The 23,937-nt window shown below is 33.6% G+C and overlaps 1 protein-coding gene across 1 annotated transcript in view; it reads right to left on the reverse strand.

The window, feature by feature from the left end:
* Positions 1–11,644: 11,644 nt before the first annotated feature.
* The window catches only part of LOC132732878 (uncharacterized), a 75,171-nt gene continuing 62,878 nt past the window's right edge, over positions 11,645–23,937 (reverse strand). The window contains exons 27-36 of the mRNA XM_060719405.1: positions 23,725–23,794; positions 23,390–23,497; positions 21,881–21,990; positions 21,334–21,448; positions 19,591–19,728; positions 17,304–17,494; positions 16,757–16,984; positions 16,246–16,315; positions 15,230–15,391; positions 11,645–14,858 (exon numbers count right to left, since the gene is read on the reverse strand). Coding sequence (XP_060575388.1) covers positions 14,706–14,858; positions 15,230–15,391; positions 16,246–16,315; positions 16,757–16,984; positions 17,304–17,494; positions 19,591–19,728; positions 21,334–21,448; positions 21,881–21,990; positions 23,390–23,497; positions 23,725–23,794 — 1,345 coding nt within the window. The 3' untranslated portion in view covers positions 11,645–14,705. The remainder of the gene's footprint in view (positions 14,859–15,229; positions 15,392–16,245; positions 16,316–16,756; positions 16,985–17,303; positions 17,495–19,590; positions 19,729–21,333; positions 21,449–21,880; positions 21,991–23,389; positions 23,498–23,724; positions 23,795–23,937) is intronic.

A 23,937-nucleotide genomic window follows, 5' to 3' on the forward strand; every position in this document is an offset into this window, starting at 1 on the left:
ACATCTTCTAATGAGTGTCTACCAAGTTTGTTCAAATAAAAGCCCTGGGGTCAAAATTGGCCCCGCCCCAGGGGGTCATTGATTTTCCCTATATGCATATAGTAAAAACTTAAAAAATCTTCTTTTAAAGAACCCAAAGAGCTAGAGCTAAGATATTTGACATGAAATATCTTCTAGTGAGTGTCTACCAAGTTTGTTCAAATAAAAGCCCTGGGGTCAAAATTGGCCCCGCCCCGGGGGTCATTGATTTTCCCTATATGCATATAGTAAAAACTTAAAAAATCTTCTATTAAAGAACCGTAAGAGCTAGAGCTTAGATATTTGGCATGAAACATTTTCTAGTGAATGTCTACCAAGTTTGTTCAAATAAAAGCCCTGGGGTCAAAATTGGCCCCGTCCCAGGGGATCATAGATTTTCCCTACATGCATATAGTAAAAACTTAAAAAATCTTCTTTTAAAGAACCCAAAGAGCTAGAGCTAAGATATTTAGCATGAAACATCTTCTAATGAGTGTCTACCAAGTTCCTTCAAATAAAAGCCCTGGGGTCAAAATTGGCCCCGCCCCAGGGGGTCATTGATTCTCCTATATGCATATAGTAAAAACTTAAAAAATCTTCTTTTAAAGAACTCAAAGAGCTAGAGCTAAGATATTAAGCATGAAACATGTTCTAATGGGTGTCTACCAAGTATGTTCAAATAAAAGCCCTGGGGTCAAAACTGGCCCCGCCCCGGGGGTCATTGATTTTCCTTATATGTGTATAGCAAAAACTTAAAAATCTTCTTTGAAAAAACCCAAATAGCTTGAGTTTAGATATTATACATGAAACATCTTTAAGTAAATATCTACAAAGTTTGTTCAAATAAAAGCCCGGGGGTCAAAACTGGCCCTGCCCCAGGGGTGTCATTGTTTTTAACTATATGTGTATAGTAAAAACTTAAAAATCTTCTTTTAAAAAACCCAATGAGCTAGAACTTAAATTTTTAGCATGAAACATCTTCTTATGGGTGTCTACCAAGTCTGTTCAAATAAAAGCCCTTGGGTAAAAATTGGCCCCGGGGGGGGGGGGGGCTATATACAGGTGAGCGACCTCAGGGCCATCATGGCCCTCTTGTTTATTTTTGGGGGGGAAACTGTAAAAAAATGCCAAAATGAAATATTTCGAAAAATGATAGCATTTCTGAGGCATAATAGGCCTTTAAGTGAGCAGTCAACAGTATAGAGTCAAAGTCAGACGGGACTAATGTACAAATTGGACTGACTATTTTCGGGGGAATGGATCTGTTATTTTTGCAATTACACAGTTTAAAAGATAAATCTTTCATCATGATAAGAAATATTGTAAATTGATCTAGATCTCATGATTTGAAGTATTAATCAACTGATTTATTCATATTTGTAGAAAGTGATAGTATGATTATACCATTTTGAATCAGTTGTTTGCATCATATTTTTCAATAGGTTTTATATTTTTTCGTAGGTTCTTATATTAAGAATATACAGTTTTATAAAATTACTATCTTGCTAATCAAATGTATAAGATCACAAAGGGCCCCTATTGTATTTTTTTATTTCCAAGTATTCAGAATATGTGATTTGTTGAATGTGACATACAAAGTAGAGATAAAAAGATTTTTACAGAATATTTGGTTAGTGTCTAGCTATTTGGTCATAAACAAGGGAGATGACTTTGAATAATAATTGTAATAATTTTATCAATGTCATAGCATGCTCTTATAGCTGCATGTCTCTAAATGAGTTAACAATTTTTCATCTTAAGATAAATATAAAATTTATCATTGTTAAATAAGTATGAATAAATATTCACAATAGTTGTTATCAGGAACTCAGCAAATGAGGGTTTTTTCAAGCTAATGCCCCAGTACAAACAAACTTACCATTAAAGCTGCATGGTGCTTTACTGTTCATAATAAATTTGACAACCTGTAAGTGCTTATTACAGCAACTACTGTAAGAATTCTTGTTTGTACCCCTGGAGTACCTGAGGAAACCCAAAATATTTTTAATTCTGGAGTTAGTCTTTTAGAGTAATACTCAGCATGTTGAATGCAAAATATTATATGGTGTGCACTTCATTTTTTCCACTAGGCTATATTTTAACAAACAAAAGTTGTTTTTGTTCATGAACATCGATATGAAACAGGAGGTATACTTCTTTAAAATCCATATTTTTACAATTTTGTGCAGAACTTGTGATTTATGTTGGAGAAGAAAAACAAAACTGAATTAAGTCCCTTCATACAGCTTTGATACACATTTATTACTCATTCTGTTTCATTTCTTTTTGCAACAAGTAATGATTATGATTTTTAATTTGCATTTTTTCAAAACTGCTGATTCACTTTGCATGACATGAAAAAAATATTTTAATTTTTATGCCACCGCAGCATCTGCGATGCGGTGGCATATAGCGATTCACCTGTGTGTATGTGTGTGTGTGTGTTTGTTTGTTTGTTTGTTTGTTTGTGTGTGTGTGTGTGTTATATAGATTATATAGTGAAATTAAAAAGCCACTAGTCCAATTTCAACCAAACTTGGCAGGATTGATCCTTGGGTGAAGGGGTTCCAAAGTTGTTGAAAGAATTTCATTCCATGCAGAAATCTGGTTGCCATGGCAACCAAAAGGAATTAAAAGAATAAATTTAATAAATCTTCTTGTAAAGACCCAAAAGGCCTAGAGCTTAGATATTTTGCATAAGGCATTGTCTGGTGGACCTCTACCAAGATTGTTAAAATTATAGCCCTGGGGTCAAAATCGGCCCCGCCCCGGGGGGTCATTGATTTTCACTATATGTACATATAGTAAAAACTTAAAATACCTTCTTGTAAAGACTGAAAAAGTCTAGAGCTTAGATATTTTGCATAAGGCATTGTCTGGTAGACCTCTACCAAGATTGTTCAAATTATAGCCCTGGGGTCAAAATTGGCCCGGCCCCGGGGGTCATTGATTTTCACTATATGTACATATAGTAAAAACTTAAAATACCTTCTTGTAAAGACCCAAAAGGCCTAGAGCTTAGATATTTTGCATAAGGCATTGTCTGGTAGACCTCTACCAAGATTGTTCAAATTATAGCCCTAGGGTCAAAATTGCCCCTGGGGTCATTGATTTTCACTATATGTACATATAGTAAAAACTTAGAATACCTTCTTGTAAAGACCCAAAAGGCCTAGAGCTTAGATATTTTGCATAAGGCATTGTCTGGTAGACCTCTACCAAGATTGTTCAAATTATAGCCCTAGGGTCAAAATTGCCCCTGCCCCGGGGGTCATTGATTTTCACTATATGTACATATAGTAAAAATTTAGAATACCTTCTTGTAAAGACCCAAAAGGCATAGAGCTTAGATATTTTGCATAAGGCATTGTCTGGTAGACCCTTACCAAGATTGTTCAAATTATAGCCCTGGGGTCAAAATCGGCCCCGCCCTGAGTGTCATTGATTTTCACTATATGTACATATAGTAAAAAAACTTAAAATACCTTCTTGTAAAGACCCAAAAGGCCTAGAGCTTAGATATTTGCATAAGGCATTGTCTGGTAGACCCTTACCAAGATTGTTCAAATTATAGCCCTGGGGTCAAAATCGGCCCCGCCCGGGGGTCATTGGTTTTCCTTATATGTATATAGTAAAAACTTATAGTAAAAACTTTAAAAAAATTGACAAATGCTAGAGGTTAGATATTTTGCATGAAACATTGTGAAGTGAACTTCTAGCAAGATTGTTGTTGAATTATAGCCCTGGTGTCAAAATTGCCCCCGTCCCAGGGGTCATTGATTTTAAATATATATTATAGTAAAAAATCTTATTGTCTGAAGGTACAAGGCTTAGAGCTTTAATATTTGTTAAATGATATCATCTATAGGAACTCTACCAAAGTTGTTCAAATTTTGCCTCCAGTGTCAAAATTAGCCCCGCCCCGGGGGCCATAGGTTTTCCTTATATGTATAAAGTAAAACCTTAAAAAATCATCTTCTTTAAATTTACAAAGACTAGAGTTAAGATATTTTGCATGAAACATTATGTAGTGAACCTCTAGCAAGATTGTACAAATTATAGCCCTGGGGTCAAAATTGGCCCCACCCCCAGGGGTCATTGATTTTCACCATGTACACATAGTAAAAAAATAAAAAATATTTTTGTCTGAAGGAACAAGGGATAGAGCTTTGATGTTTGCTATATAATATCATCTATAGGTCCTCTACTAAAGTTGTTCAAATTTTTCCCCTGGTGTCAAAATTGGCCCTGCCCGGGGCAGTGCTTCTCATTATGTACACATAGTAAAAACAGAAAATAAAACAAATGTTTTCTGAATGGGAGAAAGCTACAGCTTAGATATTTGACTTGAAATGTTGTTTGGTGGACCTGTATCAAGATGTACCTAGATTTTGTTGATGTGACCTACTTTCTTGTCCTTTGATGTACAGCTATGACATTTGAACCCTGTGCACAGATTAAGATGTAAAGTGAACTTTGATTTCAGCTGGCCTAGATTTTGACAAAGTGTCTTACTGTGTTGTCCTTTTGATGTAGTCATGAAATTTAGGCTGTGTGAAATATGACCTTCACCACCAAATTCACTAGACTCGAGTGCATTGATATATTCCTACTCTGATCTTTTATTGAGTTAACATTAGATTTAACCACTTATCTGCTAATAATAATAAGATAGGTCAGGGATCTATGCTTTATGACAATCTTCAAAATTGTAAAGAAACAAAAAAAATCTGTTCCTACACTACTATTTAGTGTTGTATTAATGCGGTTGCATAGCATTTTTCTCAAATGCAATCTTGTTTTTTCTTCAGCTTTATCTATTCATCTAAACATTATTTTGAACTTTGCATTGAAATAACATTTTGGATGAAAAGAACTTATGATGTAATTAAAATGATATAACAGTGCTTTTCTACAATGTTCAGTTATGTACAAGTTTTGATGTATGATAACTTGCTAGATTGTTGAAATTACTTGATATAGTATATTTCCATTGAAGATGTTAAAGGTGTTAATTAGTCTTTTTGTAAGTTATAAATGATAAAACAACAAAATAATCATGTTTTTATAGTGAAACTTCAAAATTTATCATGTTTTTGTGGGATAAAAGGGAAGACAAAACAGCAAAATTATCATGTTTTTGTAAGGAATTAAAGACAAAAACAACAAAATTATCATGTTTTTTGTATGAAATTATAGACAAAACAACAAAATTATCATGCTTAGTAAGGAATTAAACATAAAATTAACTGAGATTATGATGTTTTTGAATAAACAAACTATTGCAGTCTGATCAGGCTCTATTATGTTGGTAGCTCAAGTACTGTGTTTTGATATAGAAATCTGATGTGCTTCAAAGACAATGTCCATTTTAGAATTATATCAGGTTTTATAGATATTGTAGTTGGTCAGGTAACAGTATAGACATACTACATAGATGGTACAGGCTGGCCTGGTTTTATGCTGGTGGCAAATTTTGGAAATTTTACTTTCAGTATTGTAGTAATTATTTGAAGGGGAGTGGTGGCTTAGTGGTTAAGGTGTCTGCCTCTCAACGTAGGGATCATGGGTTTGAGCGCTGATCGGGTCATGTTTCTTAATATGACACCAGTACTGGTTGGTTCCAGCAAGCAGACTCGAAAGTGATTAATATAAGATGGAAGAACTTGTTTCGCAATCGAGCTTAAATAAATATGTTTAAACCAAACCAAGTAAATATTGTGAACAGGGAAACTTGCATGTCTGTAAATTTACAGGAATAATAGTTTGATTACCTTATTAATGTAGCCAATATTTGTACTATTTTTGGATCAAGTTTATTGCTTTAATATTTCAGATCTTTTTGGTTAAGAATCTTGTAAAATGATACATAATTTTTGTGACTGAAATATAACTCTTATGAATTTGTATTGGTTCTGTTACTTTTGCAGCAAATTTACACATTTTTCTAACCACAATATTTAATTCCATGCTCCTATAAAAACATTATAATTAGTATGTACATGTATAAGTACAGATTTCAATTACAGACCCTGGTACACGTTTGAAATGAATTACCAGTATTGTTAATGGCAAATAAGTTGTAGAATTAAAATAATATATGAGCCGCGTCACGATTAAACCAACATAATGGGTTTGCGACCAGTATGGATCCAGACCAGACTGCGCATCCTCGCAGTCTGATCAGGATCCATGCTGTTCGCTGTCAGTTTCTCCACTTGAATTGGTAAGCGAACAGCGGATGCTCAGGCTGGTCTGGATCCATGCTGGTCGCAAACCCTCTACGGTATGTTGGTTTTGTTGTGACGCGGCTCATATTATATTATATAGTGTTTGTTTTTTCTAAGATAAGAAGAGCTATTCAATTGTAATGTGGTACAGAAAATGTAATGTTCATGTACATTTTCTTTAATGAAAGTGCTAATTTAAAAAAAACCTACGATTTTTTTCTGATTTGGGGAAAAAAGGAAGTTTGAATGGAATTGTTGTAGATAAGTTTGTCTTTCACTTCATATCATTCATGAATCATTTACAAATTGTTGTCCTATTTTCATAAATGTTACATATTTTGTACATACAACTTGAGAATTTTGTGTTGTCAGATGTTGGTCACAACAAAATAAAAAAAAAAAATATTTCAAAGTATTTCTGCTTGTTTCATTCAACATTATTTTTTTTCTTTTGGTTGGGTTTGACGTTGCACCAACACAGTATAGGTCATATGGCGACTTTCCAGCTTTACTTGTGGAGGAAGACCTCTGGTGCCTTTCTGTGCATTATTTCAGGCACAAACGGGCACCTGCGACCCCCTAGTAGAACCACTGACATTCCATAAGCTAACTAGATAGCTTCCACATAACATTATTTATTCAGTTTGTTTGATTGAAATTCAGGCATGAATGGGCATGCAAGTAAAACCATTGACATTCCGTAAGCTAGCTGGACAGCTTGCTCACATTAAAGAATCCAATGTCCATATGGGGATTCAAATCCACAACGGTGAGGAGCAAGTGGTTTGATGTGTGCGACCTGAACCACTCGGCCATGGACACCCTTTAGAACCAGAGGGCCAAGATGGCCCTAGATTGCTCACCTGACCCATCAGTCTCAGTTTAGACAAGCATCCTGACTAAGTTTGATGACACTAGAGTCAAAAATGAGACCATTAGTGTTAACAAGGTTTTTCCATATTTGGGTGGTGTGACCTGGTTTTTGACCCCAGGTGACCCATATTTGAACTTGACCTAGAAATCATCAAAACAAACTTACGAACCAATTTCCAGGATATTTGGATTACAACATTGTGTGTGTAGCCACTAGAGAGTTTACAAGATTTTTCTATTTTAAGCTCCTGTGAACTAGTTTTTCGTCCGAGATGACCCATGTTATGAACTCATGCAAGCAATTACCTAGACAAGCATCCTGACAAAGTTTGATGATGATTTAGGCAAAACTTTGATCACTACAGTGTTAACAAACAAATGTGGACAGACAACAGACGACGGACATTCTAAAAGCTCACTTTGAGCTAGAAAAATAACGGGCATAAAAACTAGGCAAACAAACAAAACCTTGGGTTGTCCTCGTCACTCGTCACCGGGGTAAGGTAAAGGTCATCAGTCCTAAAAATAAATTTTAACACTTGCTCAAACAGCCTTTATTGACAGAGGTCTGAAATTTGGTAGGTAGTCCTCTATCAGTAGTTTTGGGTCACTTGGGTCATGGTCACCAGTGCTAACAAGGAGTATCTTATTTTTGTCAGACAGCCTTTATTCATTGACCGATATCTTTCAAATTTGGTTGGAACATACCTTTGTTGGTCCTCTACCATCATCAAGACAGACCTCCATGTAAGTGGAGCATTTGGCCTATGTCTAGTTTCTTGAGGTAAAGACAACAAACTAAAAGTTTGGGTTTTTCATCATGTTTTATTTTAGTATCATAAATAACATTACAACACTAACCCTCTGAGTATCGCAAATAATTTTTTTTCTTCTTCAAGAACTTTCATTTGTTTTGCTCTGGTTTTTATTAAGGGGGAAGGAGAGGTACACAAGGGTCACGGAGCATTTATTTCTAAATTACGTGAAACTATACACATAAAATCTACAAAAAGCACACCTTCGATGTTATAAAATTATAGAGAAACTTAACAATAAAACATCATCAATGTCTGTTTACACATTTTAATGCTGCCATATATCTATACAGTGACTTACAGTCATAAAAATTATCAATCTGTGATAATATAATATATACGGTATATACAATATAACTTATATACATTTATAAAACATTTATAAGCAATTCATTTTTTAATCATATAAAAATTACATTATTTACACAATTTCTCTCTTGATTGTATTTATTTTTTACACAACTATACACAACAATATATATATTACTATATAACCAAATGATTTACAACATCATCTGAAACAGTTTCTTCAACCATAAATTACATTAAACATAGTACATGTACCTTTACCCTGGTAAATTTAATGAAAGTTTGCAGAAAGGAGTTAATGTTATCACATCCCCACAATTTTCCCTTAACTTCACGCTAGCCTAGCTTTACACTTGTGGCAAGGGCTAATCACTTCTTGCAGCTTAAGGGTAAGGATGAAGTTTTATTAATTGTGACAAGAGGAACAGTCTCCAACACACATCTGATTGGCTGATTTCAAATTAAAATTTGAAACAGACCAATGACAGAGCTGCATTTTGTGACTGGTACCTAACTCCTATTAAGTTTTCAAATATACATGATATACATTTATACAATACCATACAACAAAATTTTTCTTTTATTATTTCAAGAGAAAAACACATGTACATAAAACAATACTTAACGCTGCCTACACACCTTTCTTTCTAATATGGCACAAATTGACTGACCAATAGATATGGCTTAATCCATGATTTATGGCCCGTTTCTTCTATGAATAAAATAAAGGTCACATTGAATATCAATAAGACAAAAACAATCACAATAACCAACCTCATACAATAAAATCAGTCATTGGTTAGTTATAAACCTGTTGTTTTAAACCAGCCAATCAGGAACTGGTTTACATACTGACTGGTTTTCAGAATATCAAATTGGTTTTAATACAGACTGGTACCACAGGTTTTTCACAGGCTTGTGCACACAAAGCATGCAAGTAAAATGGAAACACACTCTCAGGAAGATAAAGATTACCAGTAGCAATTACAATAATGATCATTTCAAATAGGAAGTTAAGTAAATTTCAAATAGGAAGATAAGTTATCACTGGGTAAAACAGCACTTAAATTCACCGAGTTGAAGAAACTTGTTCAAGTAAGTTCAAATGATGCAAAAATGAGGTCCCTTTTAGGTTAAGACAAATCTTTATTTCAAATGAGAGGCTCTGCAAAATCAAATCAGATGTGGTGGTATTGCAGTTTATAATACTTAATTTCTAACCTGGAGAACACTTTGAAAAATTATAAATACACTTGACATCTTCCCTTTGAACAAGTTCCTTCACTATCTTATTCACAACATAATAAAAACTTTAAATACTCTAAAAGCATATTTACAAACACAAAATAACAAACAAGAATCAAATATGTCTACTGCAAAGCAGACATTTTCAGACATTACGCTGTTTTATGTATCAAAATTGCACTATATCAAATTATATGAGCAAACAGACAAAATACAGAGCATATATAGAAATAAATATAAATAATTAAGTACATCTACACACACTTTATTATTTGGTAAATTTTAATGCCACTACGAAAAATACAAAGACAAAAAAATTGAACACCAAGCTTAAAAACACATTTCATACATTATTTGCAGAGCGATTAACAATGTTGATAATTAACAAAAGTTTTGCAAAAATATATGAAATGTATTTTTAAATTCCTGTTACATATTTATTATTACTAATACTTTTTATATATAATATTCAAATATATTGAATAATTTCAAAAATGATTAAGTACCAGTATTAAGAAATTAGAAAAAAATAATTTTAATTTGAAAATTATTTTAAAAAGCTAATGCGAAATAAAAGTTAAAAAAAATATTCATTCAGTGAAATTCTTCCATTTCTAAATCCACTTACAAAACCAGCAATATAAATATACAAGTTGGTAACTTTTTAAGTTGGCAACTGTAAAAAGTGTTAAGTAAAATACTAAAAATAGTTAATAGAAAATGCCTTTTTTTCTGTCATCAATACTGTTAATAATATGAAACAATTTTAATGATATGATAAAGCCTGGTGTTTTTTTTAACCTAAACATTTGTGACTTATACAAGTGCTGAGGTCCTTACAATCCCATAAGGGATTTATGAAATATTGTGTCACAAATTGACAAAACTGGCTCTATTTAGTTAGCTGTAAAAAAATTGACAAAACTGGCTCTATCTAGTTAGCTGTAAGAAAACAAGATTTTGCTTAAAACCTCAGTGGAGTTCCCTTTCAGTATTTCCTGTTATAGCAAGTACCCGAATGCAAGTGTACAATTTTCTACAGTTTGAATAAACGGTTTTCTAGCACTGAAACTGTTTGAACAGTGCAGACAAGATACTAAGTGAAAGAAATTCAAAATAGCAAAAATGGTATAATTATCATTTATTGATAAGGAAGAAATCTGAACAGTATATTTCCTATTTTTTTTTTAAATAAAAAAAGGATGAAAAAGAAGCATGCATGCTGCCAAAGTAACACTTAAAAAAATACACATGCATTGTCCTAAAAAAATACTGAATTCCAAAGCTTTGCCACCAGAATATAGAGTCAGGATATCCTGCACATTCCTACAGTCTGACCAGGCTTCATACTATCAAAATATTTTAATCAGGCAATCCCTAAATCTGATAATGAACTCTTCTTCAACAAAAAGTTGGAAGAGTCCACTCTTAAAATCAGCAGGAATGGGGTTAATCAAAAACCTATAAGAGTTTAGTGAGAAAAATCGGGCCCTGAAAACAGTAAAATTATTACATTAATTTTACAGTAACATTTTCTTTTTTCTAATATATAATTATTACCCCAATTAAAAACGTTTAAACCCCAAAATTTTTTTCTAAAATTATTTGAGATCAAACTGAAAATTATTTTCAGCACACAATATCAACATAGCCATTTACCATCACACTCTATAACAAGCAGTAGCACATGTTAAACATTTGCATATTCATAAAATAAAACACAAAAAACATGCTGTCGTGCAAATTTTGGTCAAAAATACGTATAAGAGAATAACAATTTTTGTTCCAGACCGGGAAAAAAATTTAAATTTCAAAAACCCCGAAAAATGATCATTTATTTATTGGGTTTAAATTTTAAATGGTTTCCCCCCCACCAGGGCTCCAAACCCCAAACCAAACAGAAAAAATTTTGCGCTGTTTTAAAAGGAGTGGATTTTCCAAAATTGTTTTTCTTAAAATTTGTAACAAAAGTCAACTAATTTAAAAAAAGAAACAGTATCAAATTTAAAAAAGGCATACCAAAATAATTGGGAAAAAACAAACAACAATAAGAAAATTTCAACCATGGGAAAAATTTTTAACTATCAAAGGTTTTGGGTTTAATTTCCAACTGCTTACCGTCATATAAACCAAAAATTTTTTGGTTTTTTGGTCAGATGGGATTAAAAACTGCCATTTTATGTAAGATATAGAAAATATCTGCAGTAAAAGTCTTGATAAACTGTCTAAGACCAGAACATCTGATATAATTTTTAAGTAATTCAGGGCCGGACACGGAACTCTTAAACAAACTTTTTGCCTCGTAACTCTGCCATTAATGAATTTAACAAAAACCAAAGCTCTCAACAAAAAACATCAACAGTACAAATAACTCCTCAAACAATGGTATCCCAACAAATGGCATCCCTATATCCTTCATGAGCTAGAAATGCGTACATAGGTATACCAATGGCCAGTCCAACATTCCTATGTTTAATCTGTCTACACCCGTCAGCATGACAGTTTGAAAACATAATTCCTGAACCAATAACATCCCCTGTTACAATTAACTTTAGCCAAAAATGTCAATTGTGTCCTCAAGCAATGATATCCTTCCTAACAAATCTTAATCCAATGACATTAATTTTAACAACAACTCATCACCCAATCATATCGCCCCTTACAATACAACTTCAAGCAATGATGTCCACTGTAATAAAAATTCATCACCATCATCAACTTTTTCCTATTCATCTGCATTCACCATTTTCATATCTTGTACACACAAATAATACAAAAAAGCTTAACATTACATGCTATAACAAAACAAAGCGAAATAAATCCCTGAGAAATTAATGTGGAACTACGTCTACAAAAAGTTACCAACAAAACAAATATTACGGTATGATTTTGTGGCAAATAAACAGGTGAAAAGAGTGTTATCATATCATAGGTGCTTTTCAATGAATAAGAAAAAAAAAACAAAAATGAAGCATTTCTCATCAGACAGAAAAAAATATTTTTTAATAAACCAACAAACAAAAAATTATATTTTTTCTCATTCTGTAAGGATATGTGTGAGAAATCTACTTTTTTTATTCACATGCATCCAAACAAGGGTTTGTGCTTCAAATGTATATAATTTTTCAAAAGGGCCACAACTCTTGGTTAAAAAGGGCCACATATCACGGACACAATAGTGGGAAACAAAGCAGGTCTCTCATATTTCCAAATCTCTCAAACATGTTAGAATTAAAAAATAAACAGTAATCTGACAACTTGACTATATGAAGGGCCATCACTTTTTGGGATATATATAAAAAAATCTAATTTTTCAATTTTTAAATTTTCAGCTGAAAATTCAATTCTAAAAACAACTTTGTCCTCTTTAGAAATAATAAACAAAAATATGCTAAAATCAAAATCTTGCAGCCTGAGAAAGGAAACTTAACCATATTAACAGTGTTAAAAAAAGAGTGCCATAACTTACTAAAAATAGAACTTTACAACTTACTAAAAATAGAACTTTCATAATTTTCTAAAAATAGAACTTCATATTGCACACTATGCCAACAATAAACATATATGTCAACAGAATAATAATTAACACAGAAATCCATTCTTACACAGCATAATTAAAGGTATCCCAGATTAAAAAAAATCAAAAAAAATCAAGTTTTCAAACAGAAAATGGAAGATTACTTTAAGTCACAATTTTACATCCTTGGTGTGTACTGATTCAAGTGTAATCCACAGTTCAAAATAATACAATTAAGTTGGTTATTAATCCAAAACTGAGATATATAATCGAGAAAATAAAATAAATAAAATGAGCATTAAAGTTTGAAAGTTGAGAAAAATTTGAGCAATCATCTACACTTAAACACAGTATATAAGAAACAAGAAACATGGCAATACCCGGAAAACAGGTTTTCAAACCAGTAACCATTTTTTTATTTTTAGTAACAGTGACTTGACCTTATCTCTAGGACACCCAAAAGCAATCCCAAGCAAGTTCTTCTCATAAGCATGCTATATGCCAAGTTTGATTATAATAACTTGTTCCAAACTCTAATTCTTGACTGGAAACCACCTGTTCGACGCCAATTTGATTGCCTGCACACACCCAGCCCTTGATTTGAAAACTTGGATAACAAGAGTTGAAGCAAAGATGTGATTTGTCCAGTTTCAGTTAAAAATATTTTTGTGTTATTAATAATTCTTATTTGCATAATCAGAATTGTGTTGGTTTGATATCAATGATGAAGTAGTATGTAAAGTAAATATACTACAGAACATAGAAAGTACACTTGAGAACATAATAAAAATAATACACTCGGGAACATAATGGAAACAAATATAGGAAGATTTTTCATTCATAAAAAAGAATATCATAAATAATAATTTTTCACAACTACAGGCTTAAAAAATAATAAAAACTATTCTAATGCTAATAAAGTTGTCCTAGATATGTTTACATTTTACTTTCCACCAATCAGGTGGGTTTTTATTTTGTCAATCGGTCATTTTTATGCAAATGATCTTTATTGGTCATATACAAATGAATAAACCATTTTTTTCATGTACAATTATATTATTTGTAGTACTTATTCTCAAGAAATCAATATCTGCATGAACTGGAAATCCTTTAATAAAGTCACTCTTAAATGTTTTCAATGAAACTGATCAGAAAACATAGAAAATCGTCAACAATAGACTAAACTTTCAACACGAAAGCAACATTTTCCAGGTTCACTTCATTCATATTAAAGAAATAGAAGTTTTAACATTACTTCCTAGTCCTTTTTTCCAAGTTAACATATTTTTCCAGATAATCTACATGTATATATGTAAGGCTAACATCTATTATTAGCACAACTCAATTTAGGACATACCAATATCAACCCATATCATAATCCTTTTCACAGGGAAAAATATCCATTTAAAATGTTGAACCTTGACATAAAACCTATCTGAAAGAAACATTCTCTCTTTTTCACAACGCAAAAGCCACTATGAAGAAAACATTTATTCCAATATCTAAGACTTATTAACTTGTCAGAAAAGAAAAACTTCCAAAGAAAAATCCACAACAAAATTTTTGTTTCAATGACATAGCAAACTTGGAACTAATTTTCCATAACACATAAATTCTCTCTTGTTGGTCCATATTTCAAATACTGTAACTTTTTTCCATCATTTTCTGTCTATCTATTATTGTTCACCATGAAATATTTTATTTGAAGAACTTTTCCAGGATATCTCTGTAAGATTGAGCTTTAATCATGTCAGTAGATGCACGAGCCCGTCTGTACCGTACCGGACAATCCAAAGTTGTGCACGCAGTTATAGTCGACAAGTCTGAAGTTCCCACACAAGTTCCACAGATCTGTAAGTAAAATCAGATAATAATCATTAACAACTGAATGGTAAAAGGTCTGAAATAATGGATAAAATGTGTCCAGAATGCAACACAAGCATTCCAGATAAATGGTAAAAGTATGAATATATATGAATATAAATATATATGAATATATTCTTTCTAAAACTCTTAACATACTGAATTTCATAAAAGGACATGCCCAATTTCCATCTATTCATTCTATCATTGTTTGGGGCCATCAAGATGAAAATTTAAATTCAACCAACCAACCAACAGTATAGGGCCTGGTCAGACTACACAAATGTGTACTATTTGCATAAGTTTGTTACAAACACTGCAAGCATTAAACAACGAATAATAACTTAGATAGCTCTGACCTGTTGTAAATGATGGTGAACTCTCTCCCAGCGTGTGATCCTGTCATTAAGGGTCATACAAACAAGCTGAGGGTCCTTCATACAACTCTCACATACTGACTTCTTTGTCTGTCGCTCACACGTAGGACAATTAGATGTCACAAAATACTGTGATATAGTTCCCTGTCAAATATACATAGTAAAACAATTGAGCAAAGATAATTTTTTATGATAATCAGTAAGATTTTATTTGAGATATATAATAGAATTTTAAGTTCCATTAATCTTTGTCCGTTTATTTTAAAGTCTAGATTAATTAATCCTTTTCATGCTAAATAAAATTTCAAATAAGTGCTGATTGAATTGCAAACAGTGCAGTCCATAACAAGACAGCACAGATGTTCTGCCTGATCTTGGTCTGCACTGGTGGCATGGATTGATTCTTCTGCGGACAACATACATGTACAAGAGGTTTAAGAACCCTGCATACAATACCAAAATGTTCTTACAATTAAGCTTCTGCAGACAAATCTAAACTGTTTGTTTCTTTGTTTGATTGGGTTTTATGTCACATCGACACAGTATAGGTCATATGGCATCGTTCCAGCTTTACTGGTGGAGGAAGACCTCAGGTGCCCTTCTGTGCATTATTTCAGGTACAAATGGGCACCTGAGTAGAACCACTGACGTCCCATAAGCTACCTGGATAGCTTCCTCACGTGAAAGAATCCAAAGTCCCTGTGGAGATTTGAACTCACATTGGTGAGGGGCCAACGAGCTTAACCACTTGGCCACGGACAGCTAAATTGTATTTATGTCACTACATGTATGTCTGTTATCAGAACAAAGCAAACTTTTTATATATGTATAATCTCACAAATTTAATAACAATACTAAATCCTTTAAAGGTTCTATTTCCTTGAGATGAGCCCAACTATATGGGTCCCAGTCTCTTTGGATTTGTCACAGTCTACAAGACACGTCTGTACAAGTCTATGTGTACTTTGAGATCAGTGAAACAAATATCATCCCATTACCTTTTTAGCTTGTTCAGACCCTGCCATGTGAGAAACAACTCTTCCTGCTGAATGGGGCATCTCTTGATACCTTTGTAAAATTATAAAAAACAATTCTTTTATAATTTGCCAATTTCATTGCTTATTATACAAGAATGTATGTTGTATATTAACAGCTTGCAAAAGCATTATAGAAGTACAAAACCCTTAATCCTATTTTCGTTCTGCATTGTGTTATCATTGTCTTGATTTAAATTTGGAATTGTCCACTCCAAGCATAGGCAAAGTAAAGATAAAGATCATGAAATTTTCGTGCAATGGCCTCAACCAAATTTTCTCTCTGATGATGGTTTATCAGCAACTCTGTATTACAGTCAAGCTCCCAGTGTCCACCGGGACAATATCACAATCAAATATCATGTACAAAACTTCCGTATGTTATAGTTCTGAGACACTATCAATACACAATAATCTTCCAAAGCTGCTGTAAACAAATTTTTCATTGACAATAATACTGAAAACAGATACATACCATGAAAACACATTAGCTCCCATGAGTGACAGGAACCTATCTAAGGGAGGTAATATCTGTTTTGTTATATAGTAGGTAGAGTTCAGACGGAGTGATGGATCCTGTAGTACCTCGGATGGAGTTCTTACAAGTTGAATGAGAGGCAGACCTGGACTGCCGTACACGATCACATACGGGACTCTCTCACCAACACGAGGCTCTGAACGACGATCCTGACGTATATTCTTCCTGTATAACAAATAAACAAAATATCTTTAAAAGTCAGAAACAAACTTTGTTTACTTTTAGGGTTGTATGGTTAATATCTGGCGTTAAACTTACAGAGGAATATCCCAAAAGCTTCCAAGTGCATTATAACACGTTTAAATGGAAAACTAGTTAAAAACAAGAACCTTAAGCTACCTAGCTTCTTTACATAAAATATATTCAGTCCTTGTGTGAAAAAACAACAGTGAGTGGCAAGTACCATCACAATGCAAACATTGACAGCTAAAGAGTCAAAGAACAACATAACACCAGATAGGTAAAGTTTGATTTTACAACTTACTTGGCAATCTCGAGTGCTGGCACACAGGCTCCAGGTTTATACCCTGGCATGCCTCGGTATTCCTTGGCAAACACAAAGTCCTGTAGACTGACAGAGCCCTCCATGACTTTCTGACACTGTTGTTGAATATACGACTTCACCTGAGACACATCCTTTGTTGTAAATAGTACCTTCAGAGATCTCTCTAAAACCTATAAACAAATCATTACCTTATTATAACAGCATACATTGAGATTAGTTTAAACATATTTAGAATGCTTTAAGAAACAATTTCTTGGAACTTATATTTATCACATTCCAGTAACCCAAGTAAGGCTCCAACCCATGATTCCTGGGATGAGAGGTAGACACCTTAACCACTAGGTCACCTCCCACTAAATTGAGATTGCATTGCAGTATTGGTTTAAACATATTTATTTAAGCTCAATTTGCGAAACAAGTTCTTGCAACTTATATTAATTACTTTCGAGTAAGCTTCCTGAAACCAACCAGTACTGGTGTCATATGAAGAAACATGGTTGTGACTAGATTAGGGCTTAAACCAACAAGAGCCACCGCCGGGTGGGGGCAACGCTCGACTTTTTACTTTCTCTAAAAGTAAACAAAGAAATGTTTGAACAAAATCCTTTTCATAAAATTAATCGGTCTGTCTTGTCACATTAGTTTTGTCTATATATTTTAAATAGAAACACGCAATTCTATAAATAGAAAATTCTATAAATAGATACATGTGGTGGAGTCACGTGGTGACACGTGGTGGTGTCACGTGGTGGACACATGGTGTCACGTGGTGGTGTCATGTGGTGGTGTCACATGGTGGTGTCACATGGTGGACTCACATGGTGGAGTCACATGGTGGTGTCACGTGGTGGTGTCACGTGGTGGTGTCACGTGGTGGAGTCACATGGTGAAGTCACGTGATGGTGTCACGTGGTGAAGTCACGTGGTGGTGTCATGTTGTGGAGTCACGTGGTGGAGTCACGTGGTGGAGTCACATGGTTAAGTCACATGTGAAGTCACATGGTGAAGTCACGTGGTAGAGTCAGAGTCATGTGGCAGAGTCACGTGGTGAAGTCACGTGGTAGAGTCACGTGGTGAAGTCACGTGGTAGAGTCACGTGGTTAAGTCATGTGGTGAAGTCACATGGTGAAGTCACGTAGTAGAGTCAGAGTCATGTGGTAGAGTCATGTGGTGAAGTCACGTGGTAGAGTCACATGGTAGTCACGTGGTGAAGTCACGTGGTAGAGTCATGTGGTGGAGTCATGTGGTGGTGTCACGTGGTGGTGTCACGTGATGGAGTCATGTGGTGGAGTCACGTGGTGGTGTCATGTGGCGAAGTCATGTGGTGAAGTCACGTGGTGGTGTCAAGAGCCCAAGTGTTTGATAAACAACAAGGTCTTGTTCTGTTATAATATGAAGTTGATCCCTTCAATAATAGCAAAGTTAAGCCAGTTACAGCCAAAACAATGAAAATTTCAATAATTTGAACTTCAAAGTCAAGGTCATTAATGAGTGAAGGTCAAGGTCTGTCTGCTTATTTTTAAGGGTTATTCTGAAGATTATTATGTTCAAGTTTGAAGACAATCCATTCAAAAATAACAAAGTTACAGCCAATAATAGCCAAAAAAATGAAAATTTCAATAATTTGACCTTCAAAGTCAAGGTCATTTATGAGTGAAGGTCATGGTCTGTCTGGTTATTTTTAAGGGATATCCTTGAAGATTATCATGTTCAAGTTTGAAGACAATCCATTCAAAAATAACAAAGTTACAGCCAATCACAGCATGAACAAGCAAAATTTGGACTTTTAACCTTGAAGGTCAAGGTCATTTATGGATGAAGGTCAAGGTTAGTGTGGTCTACTGAAAGGTCTTGTCCCAAGGGTTGTTGTGGCCAAGTATCAAAAAAAAAAAATTCGAGCTAATGATCCCTGGGTTAAGAAAAAGACATGTTTACCACTATGTGCCCCTCCCCTTATTGCATTGAAGAACTTTTACCTAATTTTACCTCATTTTACCTAATTACTGTTCCTTCATTTTCAGTATGGGAAAAAAAAACTGGAAAAGGAACACACCTAAATGGGTTTGCAAGTCAGATGAATACATTCTTCTCATAGTTATGTCTTAGCAGTTGAAATACTGAGTGAATTAAACTATCTAAGGTCTTGAAATAAAGTGTTCACAACTGCATATAAAACATCAGAATTTATAGTTTCTAATTTCTATTCTCCAGCAAAGTACTGTCTGAAAAGAAACATTGAAGATCTGCATATGAATAAAAATCAAACCTTGGATACAGCAGAACAAGTGTCTCTACGCACTGTCTCGATCCCCTTGGCATCATATACAGGTTCTTTCTGATCTGGTGTCTCGTACATGAAACCAACATATCTCTTCTTTGTTTGTAACACACATGGTAAATACACCTGGAAGTATATGGGGAAAAAATTGAAAATTTGTCTTTTTGTTACTTTGAAACAAAAATATTTAAAGGTAGGACGGAATGCAATAAAGTTCCTATAATTGAAAATTAAGAACTTCTGAATGTTAATACATTAAAATATTGTGCTTTTCAAAAGCAAGAATTATAGAAATGGGTGGATGTAAAACAGAGACAATTTATGATATAACAAGAGCTGTTGGTAGGACAGCAACACTCGACTATTCTTAGTGCTTGATAGTAAAAGAGCCTTGATAATGTAAAATTTTCTGAGTGAATAACAAAAGGATAAAAATTTTCTTTAAATCCATGTTACAGTTATAGGCCTTGGAAAGAGTCCAAGAAGAGTATAAAATTTCAACTTGTTTCAATAGAATATGAAAATATCTGAGGTGGAATGCAAACCTAAATGTAAATTCTAAGTTGAAAAAGAGGCATAATTCTGTCAAAATTCTAGATACAATTAACTCCTCCTGTCTACAGGTTGGGGTCATGATGGTGAACAAGTGTGCAAAGTTTCAAAGCCATTTGTCAATGGACTTTTAAAATATTTGAGGTATTACAAAAACTTTAACGTAAATTCTAAGTCGAAAAAGTGGAATAATTCTGTCAAAATGCTTGATACAGTTACCTCCTCCTGTCTACAGGTTGGGGTCATGATGGTGAACAAGTGTGCAAAGTTTCAAAGCCATTTGTCAATGGACCTTGAAAATATTTGAGGTATTACAAAAACTTTAACGTAAATTCTAAGTCGAAAAAGCGGAATAATTCTGTCAAAATGCTTGATACAGTTACCTCCTCCTGTCTACAGGTTGGGGTCATGATGGTGAACAAGTGTGCAAAGTTTCAAAGCCCTATGTCAATGGACTTTGAAAATATTTGAGGTATTACAAAAACTTTAACATAAGTGGTTATGCCGACACCGACGCCGACCCTCGGGTGACTACAATAGCTCTACTTATTCTTATCAAATAGTCGAGCTAAAAATAAATTACATGTATTATCAAAATAGATAACAGTCTTATAGGACTGTGTAGCAAATATTTTTAGCAAACTTCTAAACTTTGTTGAACAAACAGAATTATTGAATATTGAAAAACATGAAAAGACAAAGTATAATCTTTGACAAAAAAACCCAACAAATTACCACCTGTTTTAATAAACAAATAAAATCCATAGGGTTTGCATTAATGAGAGCTGTTGAAAAAGAGGCAAATGTGCTTCTCCCCACAAAAATGGTCTCATGGAATCAAGCTCTACTCTGGTCTTAGTCATATTTACTCACATGACAACAATACTTTTAAGACATGAACAACTGTATTTTATAGAAGTTTCAAAATGTTGTCTCGTAATCAAGCAGGGCATCTGTGTAGAACCACCAACTTTCCATAGGCTACCTGGATAGCTTCCTCTAATCAAGGAATCCAAATTTCCTTTGAATCTGAACCAACAGCTGTGACAGGAAAATGGTTCAATTCAACAATTATAACCACTGAACTACAAAGACCCTACCAGAGGTATCATTTTTAACTAAATATATGAAATATAGCTTCACAATTATTACATTATTATACAATTGTAATCTCCTCACCTTTTCAAACTTAAGTTTGATAGGTTTAGGGAACATGGCTGTCACAGATTTTGCGATGTCCTGCCCGATCTTAAAAGCTTCATCTTTACTGCGACCTTTAAGCTCGATGAACATACTGTAATTTTGAAAAAATAATTCATAATTAAAATGATAAACAAGTACTTGTACATCAAAGTTAGAACATACTCAAGTAAACTCTACAAATTGGTTTGCAGTAAATCCTAACCACATTGGTAAAATATCTATGTGAATTTAAATTTTAACCAAGGAAGAAAAATATAACAATTTGTTTTTTAAATCCTTACCACTTTAGTAAAATATCTAAGGGAACTGAGTTTTTAACCTAGGAAGACAAACATGTATAATAATACTAGAAATGTCAATTTTTCAACCATATATGAGTATGAATTATATTATTATATATGAGTGTATTGACAAATTCTATTAAATAAGACTAGTGTATTGTCAACTTAAAATGAAAATAATAGTGATGTAACATTTGTTTTTGATGACATCAGGAGAAAAACACCAGACAGAGTTAACATACCTGTCTGTATCACCGTAAACCACCCTTGCTCCCCATTTAGGTGTATCCTCTATCAACTTTATAGATCGTTCAAGAGTCTCCCTGGCCTTCCTTACTATACTATCAGCAACCTGTAATATACATGCACCAGTTACAAGTTATATAGCAGGTAAACATTGTTGGTATGTCACAAATTTACATAGAACATACTACAGCAGAATTGTTTATTGATAAAATTTACCAAATACATTTGTCTCTCAATAAGTCGAAATCGCTTTACTCAAAATTCCACGTTAGTCAATAAACTTCTAAAGTCCCGTCAAATGTCCTTCTTTATCTTTGTATTTTAACTCCGCATAGGTCAAATTTTGACTTACCGAGACTCCTGTTTAGTCGAAAAGAAAATTTGGTCCCGTCAATTAAAGTCCAACATATTTTCATCTCAATTAGTCTAAGTGTGAAAACAGCCGACTGATCAAAGGTCGGAGACATAAAGGTGAGATGTTGTCACTCGTGATTCACACGTTTCATAGTAATTTTAACTGCCGGCCATCATGTATTATTAACACGTCGTAAAAGTGGATTTAATCGGTTCCAAGACTGAATTGGTTTTAACAGTTAGATAACTAAATTAAGATTTAATTAATTTAATTGTAATTAAGTTTACTAGCAGAATAGTCTTACACATTTCTTTAAGAAAGTTGACTCGTGCCAGTCTGACAGGTGTTAGTAAAAAAATATCAAGGTAAATGACATTTGTATAATTAATGTTCAGTCATATTGCATACATTAATATGTACTTCCGGTTGACGATAGTTGCTACTTTCGTTTTCGTCCGATGATCAATTCACTTCAAATATTAGATAAATTGTTGTTGAAATAAATGTGTTATTGTGTTTTATGGAAATGTGTTATTGTGTTTTATGGAAATGAATTGTTGTGAGTGCATTGCCGCTGTCAACGATCACAAACCTACTTCTTTGCACATTCAGTCAGGCACATGTATATACATGTACGAATGTCAACGTAATGGCGGCAGATTCACGTTACTCGAATTCCATTTCTCTCGAAGTAAAATGCCCAGTCTCTTGGATTTTGAGTTACCGAGAGTCAACTGTACATTTCAAAAAAATAATGATCACTTATGCATTAAACTAGGTGAAAAACAAACAAACTGGCAAACAAATTATCAGACAAAAAAGCCAGAATGATTTCAAAAAGCCAGAATTCAAAAAGCCAGAATGATTTCAAAAAGCCAGAATGATTTCAAAAAGCCAGAATAATTGAGCCCAATTTACATCTTTATCCAGCATACTGTTGTTTTGTGGGATTTAAAGTTATGTAACCACTGTTAAGGTAATATGGTAACTTTCCAGCTTTAATGGTGGAGGGAGATCTCATGGTCCCCTTCGTGCATTATTTCAGGCACCAGGAAGCACCCTGAGTAGAACCATCGACCTTCCATTAAGCATATTTAACACTATGATAGACATAAATGATAAAATCATTATTAAAAGATTCAGTTTTTACCTCAATACATGGCATCCTACCAGAAAAGTTTGCTCCAGTATAACCATATGTCACATTCGCGATTAACTTCAAACCCAGCTGTCTGGCATTCAACATCCTACTCAATGTCTGCAAAAAATCAAAATTTTTTAAAACATTAAATTATACCTATAAACAAACAACACTGTCAAAATAATCAAAATGTGTGCCAATTCAGTCTTGTATATTTTAAGACAATGTACTGCATGCTTGGGGAAATACTCGTTTCTAAATCCATGTAAGATACAGTGCTTTATAATCTATAAATATGGGAGCATACATGTAAAAAGTCTGATTAAAACAAAGTAAAGAGTTACCTTATCATCTTTATAACTAGACATGGCTTTTTTCACCATCAGTCGAGTCTTAAGTATCTCTTCAACCATGCTGTAATAAAGAGACAAGTTAAACCATCATCAATGAAAATTTCATATTCTTATAGGTTTTAAATGGACATAATTATTCTAAGTCTAAGCTTGATGGCAGGTAACAGATTTTACCCATAATACCACAGCAGACCAAGATTAGCC

This window comes from Ruditapes philippinarum, unplaced genomic scaffold, assembly GCF_026571515.1.
Source record: "Ruditapes philippinarum isolate M1 unplaced genomic scaffold, ASM2657151v2 ctg358_1_1_1_1, whole genome shotgun sequence".
Taxonomy (NCBI): Eukaryota; Metazoa; Mollusca; class Bivalvia; order Venerida; family Veneridae; genus Ruditapes; species Ruditapes philippinarum.